This window comes from Scomber scombrus, chromosome 7 (assembly GCF_963691925.1).
Source record: "Scomber scombrus chromosome 7, fScoSco1.1, whole genome shotgun sequence".
Taxonomy (NCBI): domain Eukaryota; kingdom Metazoa; phylum Chordata; class Actinopteri; order Scombriformes; family Scombridae; genus Scomber; species Scomber scombrus.
Window position 1 is genome coordinate 20,291,337 of NC_084976.1, and position 9,302 is coordinate 20,300,638.

The 9,302-nt window shown below is 38.7% G+C and overlaps 1 protein-coding gene across 2 annotated transcripts; it reads right to left on the reverse strand.

The window, feature by feature from the left end:
* Nucleotides 1-251: 251 nt before the first annotated feature.
* On the reverse strand, nucleotides 252-7,739 carry abhd16a (abhydrolase domain containing 16A, phospholipase). 2 transcript variants are annotated; one of them, XM_062421801.1, is made up of 20 exons: nucleotides 7,611-7,739; nucleotides 7,051-7,107; nucleotides 6,289-6,355; nucleotides 5,289-5,375; nucleotides 4,955-5,040; nucleotides 4,694-4,767; nucleotides 4,416-4,523; nucleotides 4,119-4,233; nucleotides 3,917-4,018; nucleotides 3,729-3,792; nucleotides 3,543-3,592; nucleotides 3,111-3,234; nucleotides 2,878-2,982; nucleotides 2,726-2,789; nucleotides 2,514-2,570; nucleotides 1,823-1,885; nucleotides 1,648-1,724; nucleotides 1,392-1,490; nucleotides 1,239-1,285; nucleotides 252-634 (listed from the first exon to the last, which is right to left on the reverse strand). In XM_062421801.1, exons 1-20 carry the CDS (start codon nucleotides 7,710-7,712, stop codon nucleotides 551-553), a joined length of 1,632 nt encoding a protein of 543 aa, XP_062277785.1. In that variant the 5' UTR covers nucleotides 7,713-7,739; the 3' UTR covers nucleotides 252-550. The 2 variants fall into 2 exon arrangements, with proteins under 2 accessions (XP_062277785.1, XP_062277784.1); XM_062421800.1 differs by having other exon boundaries at nucleotides 7,051-7,110; nucleotides 7,611-7,718.
* Nucleotides 7,740-9,302: the final 1,563 nt, after the last annotated feature.

Sequence of the window (9,302 nt, forward strand, 5' to 3'; positions counted from 1 at the left end):
TAATAGAACATTTAAGAGCAGAACTTTAGGATACAGCTTTGTTCATAATGAGTGCCCACGGAAAAGGGGGGAAAAGAAACTAAAAAGCTTAAACCATTTGGCTGCATTTTTAAAGATTCAAATTTGTCTGATCTGTCGAAATCAATGTCTAATGTTATTTTAACTGTAGCAATATCTTTACAAATACAGTCAAAAAGGGAACAATGGAAGGAGTGAGAGATGGCTTGTGCATTTAATTAAAATGCATCCTCTTTCTTTTTTTTTTAATAAGAAAAAACATTGAAAAGTATGACTGTGCTCTAACCTAAAAAAATGTAGATGTATCATATCTTACAGGTTTCTGGCTGTTGGGGTCAATAGTAGACCATATTGTTACAGATGCCACCACAGCAATGCTATACATGAAAACACATCTGTCTTGAAAAAAAAAAAAAAAAAAGAACCACAGTAATACATTCACACCATGCCAGGAACACGTTCTGACCACAGGCCATCCAAATCCTCCGCTGCTCATTTCTTCTCATCCATTCATTCCTCTCCTCCTCTTTCCTTACAGTCTCCAGGGTGAGTGAAACTCAGAGGCGGGGAGAGGAGTGCAGTGTGTTGTTTCAAAGTTTCGCATGTACTTCCGTGCCTTAGAGAGAGAGAGAGAACAGACAGCGGGGATGGAGGAGGAATGGAGGGCAACGAACAAAAAGAGGAAAACTTGATTATATTAGATTCAGTCTTTCTGGCTCAGTGCCTCCCAATCTCCCATCTCTTAAGGGTTTACACGGGAGGTGAATAAAGCCTAATTCAGAAGGCATTACCAGGGGAGGGAAAGCATAGCATTAGCTGTAATTGATGGCACTCCTCTTGTTTGATGTTAAATGACTTCAATAAGCTGAGCGTGGTGAAATATATTACACCAGTCAACCTGAGAGCACAGGTGAGCTGGTTACTATGGCAACCAGAAAAGTGTTCCTCGGTGGTAATGATGTCTGAATAGCTGTGAGGCTTTTTTTTCTTTTTGGGAGACTAAGAGAAAGGGGAAGTACGGCAATCTTTAACAAGAAAATTAGGCTAATTGGAGAAAAAGGAAATTGGGACTTTGTTATTTGAAAATAGCGGAAACAGAATATGTAAAAACCTTGGAGAGATGAGATAAGGACAACAGGTGGCTGCCCTTTTAAACTAACAGGAGGGACACCTGTACACGATGAGACAGTGCATGGGAAACAATGGGATTCATTTCTTACCAAGAAAAGAGCCAGCTGCCGTCTTCCCTCAAGAGTCATATCCTCACCTAGGAACAAAGAGTGTCAGTATGTACAATCACTCAGATGTGATAGCTGTATATATGGAGGGACTGTTGTGTGCAGTTTATTTGCTTGGTAAATATGAAAACTTACCAACGCTCCATGGAAACAAAACATCTCTGTCTGCCTGATATGACTGCAGCACAGACACACACCAGTCATCATCCACCTCGTAGCCACTGTACACAGATGCTGCAGAACCACAAGAGTAAACTGGTATTACAGACAGCTTTTATAACACCAACTGCACCACCAAATTTAATTATAATTTAAATAAACGTATTAATTAGTTAATCTTAGTTTAAAAGGAAGTCTCCCACACAGTTAAATTATACTGTGTCACACTCACCTTCCTCCATAGGACTGGAGGCTCCCAGCCATTGTCTGACGACTCTGATCCCTTCATCTGTCATTATTTTTGGATACCTGGGCAGGAAAGACATCAACACACATGCATGAAACAATCAACAAGTAGATGCAGAAGTGAGAATAATGACATTGGATGTCTTGAGAATGATGCCAACCTGAACTGTAGCAGTTTGAGCAGGAGGTCGTTGCCTCTGTTGGACATGATGTCCTCTGGACCCCTGTGAAACAGGATAACTTAATATCATACAGTGAATATAGAATGTTTGTTTATTTGTATGTAAAGCACTTTATAACACTGGTTCTGTAAAGTGCTATACAAATAAAGCTACTTAACTGTCAGCTTACTGGCAATTACTGCGTTGTAAATAGTGGATGATTTAATGTGCTGGGTAGTTCGATGGAGTGAATGTCTTAATTATTTGATGGTATAATGTAACTATGTAGGCAGAAAATGGCATGCCACTGTATACAAAACAGTTATGTATGTGTACACTTAATGAATGACTGACACTTTCTTAACAACTAAACAACAAATGCCCAACAATTATAAGACATACATTTTCTTTCATTATATTCATACTTAAACCACTTGACAAAATATTAATTATAACTTCAAAACATAACAGTGGTGCATCTTCCCTTTCAGATGGTGGAAAATGTTTTCCATCAAAAGAGAAAAAAACAAAACATAATTTGAGAATTTTACCTTAGTCGGGCGCACGAAATGTTGACTATTGTTCACATTTTAACTGAAATCATGGTTTTTCCAATGGTTCCTTGCTTACATTATGCACATGTAAATCTGTTGTAAAGTAATATTATATATTGAGACATTATCAAACTCACGTTGTAGTAATGATCTCATCTCTGGTTCTCCTGATCAGCAGGACTGGTCCCTGGTATCTGAAGAGAGAGGGAGTTGCATTTATCACCACTTACATCACTCTGAGCCAAAGAAAAAATAAATCTAGTTTCACAATGAGACGTTTGTATATTGTGTAATGATGCAGACTTTAACTTTCATGATTAGTGTCACTAAATAGAAATGTCCCACTCACTTGAGAAGCTGATCTGCATTGTTGAGGTTCATGTACTGCCTGACTGTGTGCTGCACCAACGGTCCTGAGAGAGAACAAAGATACTTTAGCTGCTGTAAACAACACTATAAACTACAGAAATCAGATTATGACCTTTAAGTCCAAGGACTCACTCCAGCTGTCGGGCATAACCTTGAGGGCCAGAGGCAGAAGGTCATCGAAGGAGGCATCAAGCACCAATGACTGGATCTCTGGGTATGACATCACTGCCCAACTTGCTGAGAAAAAAAATGGGGAGAAAGAGAGAAAGTTCATTTTATAGGCCAGGAAGAGCGAGGAGGAAAGGAAAGATTCACAATTGTAGCATTAAAAGTGTTTATGATAAATTGTTCTTGTCTTTGTGTACCTGTGAATCCTCCTATGGACCAGGCATATACAACAATGTCGCTGAGCTGGAAGCCCAGTTTGTGTATTGCATACTGGATCACTACATCCATGGCATTGGCCTCATTCTGGGGAAATGGCACACCCTGTAGAAAAACCCAAGTTAAAAAAACTCCAGTATTCATGCATTATTAACGAGAGTGGTAACACTCAAACCCAAAAACAAAACCACAAAATCATGCATTACTTAAGAGTTGATGGATTTAAAATATTTTATTCCACTCCACTAATACTATGAAGCATTGGAGTGTACTTAGCCTCTTGTGCAATACTGCCCAACTGAAACTAGAATTTCAACATGCCATAGTTTTCCACTGCACCTTACCATTGGGACTATATTAAAAACAGGTATAAATTGTACACTGACTACTGGTATGGTATAAAATCTACTTACCGTACTGCCTCCGAAGCCGGGGTGGTTCCAGCCTAGCACAGAGTATCCACCTACAATGCACATCAACATAAGAATTAACTGTAAAAAAGATATGACTATGATTATTCAGATTGTGTTAAAGAATTGCTTCTCCACTAAACATTAAATGGAATTGTAAAGGATTTTGACAAATAGAGAATTTCTCACCTTCCAGTGGTGTGTTCATGCATCCCACCTCATAAAAGCCTGCGTTCCCCTCACAGCAGATGACCTGTAGCAGAATTCATACATTTCTAGAGCCACTGATAATGTGAATGATGTGACAGGGTTTTTGTTGGACCCTGGAAAAAATAAAACCGAAGGCAAAAACACAACAAATGATTGCAGTTATTTACCAGAGTCTGGCCAGTCTGTCCACCGTCTCTCCTGCGATCCACAAACATGGTGTCGATTTCATTACCATCACAGGCCACTATCTTGTTCCTCTGGCCATCAAACTGTGACAAAATTTGGGAGGAAAGTGACTCAGGATGATAACTCTTTATAAAGATGAAGATATGTGTTTACAGAGTGTGTGTGTGTGTGTGTTTTTTTAACCTCTTCTATTAGCCTAGCCTGGCCTTGCTGGAGCATGGGCCTCATGGCTTTCTGAAGTAAACCCACAGAGCCGGGGTAAAGCATCCTCCTCCCAAATGAGTGAGCAATAAGAAAACTGGAGAGGAAGAAAGGGAGATATGTTGACCACATGTTACACTTGGGAAAATACAACAGAATAAGGTGGAAATAAAATGCAAACTATAAAGTCTATAAAGTTTATACTGTAACATACTGCTATAGTTATACTAAAAACCAATCTGAAGTGTCGTCCTGCAGTGATGCATAAAGTGTATTTACCTGACAACGTGGCATGGCAGAGTGCGCACAGAGTGGAGGACGCTGTCAGCTGTTCCTCTTAGTCTGGGCTCTGGCTTCAGCAGAGAAACACCAGCCTTGGATTGTTTCCTGTCACACATTAAGTTAAAAGCTCACACAGATAAGCCATAACACATTTGACATTTACTGGATGCATTCGTCCAAAGTAGTTCACAATGTTTGAACTCATGCATTTAAAATGAAGTGCAGGGAACACATGCATTTCAAATGGCAATAAAAATATGAAAATAAGAACTTACGGGTTGCTGACTTCTGTCCAGCTGAAATCTGGAGGCCAGAATGAGAAGTCAAAGTCGTAGCACCTCAGTTTTTTCTACATGGAAAGCAGAAAACAAAAGAAAGATGTTTTCCCTTGATTAAATTCTGATCCATTTGTTTAGATACTTACAAATGTGTCATTATTCATTTGTCTCCTTATTCCCCAGACACTGCAGTACCTATATAAATAGCAAATCCTGTTGCACAATGTCTGCCTGAAGTTGTCCTGATCATGATCTCACCTTATTTTCTGGTGAGTGATTCTTCTTTGTCTCTTCGAGAATAGAGACGAACTGAAGATAATCAGAGTTCTTCCATCTTCCATACCCTTGTGGACAAAAACAAACGAAAAAGGAAAGAAAAAACAGAGAAAGGCAAAGCTCACATGAGACAAAAAATTTTTTTTTTCCAGCAGAACCTCAAGGGTGTGTTTAGTATGCTTACTGGGAGGAGACCTTGTGCATTTGTCTCAATGTTAATGGAATCTTATTGGCATGTGGCATATGTTGTGATATCTAAAGATGAATGAACTGAATGAGTTTTGGCCTGCCCGTCAGTTGGAATCAGTTGCCTCACCTCTAAGACAGGCCACTCCTAGGAGACACACCAGCACGGTTCCCAAATACTGACTCACAGGAACCAACTTAGTGCTGCAGATGTAGCCTAAAAATACACAAACTGACAGTGAGAAAAAACATTGATAAAACCACAAACAGCCCCACCCCCCACCCCCCCACCCCTATTTGCTAAATTTGTGCCTCACTAACAGGCACCAATTCTCAGATTTAAAGTCTGACAATTACCCCACAATCATGTGTAAAAATCAATATCACATGTTCAATAATACACTAAGCAGTAGCACAAAACCTCAAGCAATGAATTTCCATAGACATGCAGTCTTACTGAATGATTCAGTAGTTTAATTTCATATGAAGTCCACTTGTGGGAGAACACATTAATCTGGAAGTTTCTCCACATACAGTGGATTTATATCATTATATGACACAGGAAAATGATATATAATAAACTAATGCTCAGAATCTTCTACTATTAAATTTCGTGGAAAGATAACTTCACATCATTACATCGTCAATATTACTTTGCAGAAATCCAATAAATTGTAATACTGAACAATCACCAAGCCCTGCATGGAAGATCGCCTCCCTTTGTACAAATATGTCCCTCTTTTGAATCTCATCTAATATGATTATGTGTCATAACTAAGGCAACCACTAACATTATTTTCCTTGTTGATTAGTAAGACAATTATTTTTTTCTCAATGAACCACAAAGCCTTTTGGTTAAATAAAATCAGTAAATAGTGAAAAACATCTATCACAGTTTCCCAAAGCCAAAGTTAATGTGACAAACAGTCCTTTTCCCAAAGATATTATGAAATAGAGAGAAGCAGCAAAACCTCACAGTGGAGAAGCTGCATTGAAGTTGGGCTTGGTAAGTCACTTGATAATTAAGCCACAAGGTCAAAGGACTTCAGCTCGAGTCACAACTGTGTTAAATAATGGAGAAGTAATATGTCTCCCTCAGTATCTTACTAAACATAACTCAAACATCCTACCTTTTCTGTAAAGATAGCAGAGCAGCAGGGGAGAGCTGTAGTAGGACAGGGACCACAGTGCTGAAGCCTGGAGGGAGAGATCACACATTACTTAAAGGACTGGTTAACAGTTTTTCAAGTCTGTTTAGCACTGAAATAATATTTTATTTCAGTGTAAAATAATTATTTCTTATTATCATTCCTCCCGTTCATACTGGCCATTATAAGATACCTTCATAATGCACTTGGAATGTAAATGATGGGGGCCAAAATCAGCAAGCCTCCTTCTAGACAAAAATGTATTCATAAAGTTTAGCTGAAGCTAATATGAAGCTTCAGCACAAATGAGTCAAATCACAAAGACACCTTTCAATGGTACAGTCTTTTTTTGTAACTATTCTTCCACTGCAGCTCAACAGGGAAACACAAAGAGGGAATTTGACACCAAAAAGACTGTAAATGTGGCAGATATCTACTTGATATGACTAACTCAGACAGTGTGCTGAAGCCACATATAAGCGTCAGAGACTTTTAAATGCATTTCAGCACAAAATGACACAGTGGACCCCATCACTTACATGTAATGCATGTTTAAAGGGGATTTTTAAAAATGGCTAGTATAAACAGGAGGAATGATTTAAGTGAGGAAGCCCTCTTTCAATGTTCATATGGACAACTGACTGATGTTGTAATGTAAGACAGACTTGCAACAAAATTAAGAACTTATCCTTTAAGTGACCTTTCCATTACTTTCCAAATAATCAATCATGCAGCCATACTGACCCAACCGAGGATGCTGTCAGTGTGTTTTTCCAGACTTCTAGGTTGGTAGCTCCATCCCTGCTAACAGATGAAGAAAATGTTAATATAACTATGAGTACTGCTGCTAAAGACTGTCCTCCAGATAGATAACAGTGGTTAATATCACTACTGTAGTCATGCAAAGACACAGTATAACCGTTAAGTCTGATGTAGTTATATTTTTAGTCCTATTCTCATTTTCTGTCTTTACTTTTCTCGACTTGGCAATATTTCCTCACATCAGCTTCCTCAGCTAACGTTAGCATGACCAGCTTTAATGTCATTGAGGAAAACAAGTTTATGAAGCTACGGTTAGCCTGGCTGTGAAAACAGGACATTAATTTCACTTGTTAAAATTAATTATGTATGTGGGCTTGTCACTGAATTAATTAACAAACTCTTACCAGTTCAGTGACAGCAGGGTTTCAATAACAAATTACCTGACACTTCCGGGCCGCAGCCGGAGCTACATCGAGGCTAAGAGTTCAGTTTTAGAAGTCGGCTGTTCTCAAACACATGTAAGAAACTGAAAATGTTCATACCCTCCTCCCTGCCCTGCCTTCAAGTCGAGACTGGTCCGGAGGATGGTGAATTCTGTGCAGATGAGGCCCTAAAACACAACGCAGCCACATCCAGCCGGCCATTCTTCCACCAAGATGACTACGGAAGCCTGCACTGACCCATAATCCCAAAAGCGAAAGCGTTTAGGAATTGGTGTAATACATTTGTTGGTACAGGAAAAACAACAAACAGAAAAACTTTTATTTAGAAAGGTATACATGAAATTACAGATTCGCGGCAAAAAGACAACTGATAGAATACTGCATGTAGAAAACAAAAAACAACATAACCAGGGTGTAAAATTGTATTCTCATACAGTTACTATGGTTACCTGTTAAAAACTGTAGTCAGTAATGTAATCTAAGTACTTCAATATTAAAGTTATGTAACTTGATTACCTTCTGTTACTTTAGGATTACTACAATACCAAATATGCAACAAGGACACGTAAGTGCAAAATTGGCCACTTTCTATACAAATAAAAAAACATCTCATTGACAAAGACCAGTGCAAATTCCCACAAGCAGTTAGGGTGGAGATATTAGTGTGTTCAGAAAGTTGGTGATAACTGTGCTCTCTCTCTCTCTCTCTCTCTCTCTCTCTCTCTCTCTCTCTCTCTCTCTCTCTCTCTCTCTCTCTCTCTCTCTCTCTCTCTCTCTCTTTCTCTCTCTCTGCTTGAATGATATAGAATTGATTTTTAATGATATCAAGGGTGAAATCTTCAGTCAGACACTGGGCTACTTAAAATAATTTGAGCTACTTGAAAATGAATATGTCCTGACAGCTCTGATGGAGGGGCTCAGGGTTCATCCATAAATTCTGCTTTATTACAATCAAGTTTTCTTTGACTCATTCAGTATTGAACGTGTTCGGCGACCAGTGACCCACAGTCAGGTCAACACGCTCACAGTCATATCAGCGGAGAGCAGTAATGCTACAAGCTGTCATCTACTCAAGCTATCTTTTATCTAATTTGGGCATAATTTGGGACTGCCACAGTGTGTAACAAACATCCCTGCTAACTTTTAAATTCAATGTGTGTGTGAAGTGTGCGTATGCACGCGTCATGCGGCATCATCCTCAGACCTCTATGGATCAGAGATAATTTGCTCTCTCGTTTCTGCTCTGCTCACATTTGGGACGTTTACAGTGCATGGTAGCCTAGTATATAGTTCTTTATTGTGAAATGTGTTTTTAAAATTGTAATCCTGCTAAATAATCCCCATTTTTACTCAATGTACCTCTAATAAGATTACATCTTTTTTCTGTGACTGTAATGGAATAGTTACCTTTTTGTTTGTATCCTAACTACTTAACGACGTTACATGTATTCCATTACTCCCCAAGCCTGAACATAACACATTAACATTTGTCATTTCAACAAACTTTAAGTAATTACACTTGCACTTATTAATAGATTTAGCACATTATTTTGGGAGGGGGATGACAAAGTATATTGGTGAGGACCTATGGGATAGTTGTGGGGATTGTTTCTTGTTTTTAGTGGTTTGTGGCTGCATATCAATTGTATTCAGTCATATGTACATGTTTACTTTATTGACTTTATCACTTATGCTTGTTGTGAGTGTACTGTCTGGTTGCCTTGTGTTGCATGTGTAGCCCCCACTTGGAAAATGAAATAAAACAATTAGTCACAAAAAAAAACCCATATT

Excerpts from the sequence above, each read along its gene's own strand:
- abhd16a (XM_062421800.1), bottom strand. The coding sequence starts at position 7,712 with ATGGCCGGCTGGATGTGGCTGCGTTGTGTTTTAGGGCCTCATCTGCAC. Across the intron at positions 3,793-3,916 it reads GACAGACTGGCCAGACTCTG|GTCATCTGCTGTGAGGGGAA; the intron begins GTAAATAACTGC and ends ATTCTGCTACAG. Across the intron at positions 1,886-2,513 it reads GATGAGATCATTACTACAAC|GGGTCCAGAGGACATCATGT; the intron begins GTGAGTTTGATA and ends CCTGTTTCACAG.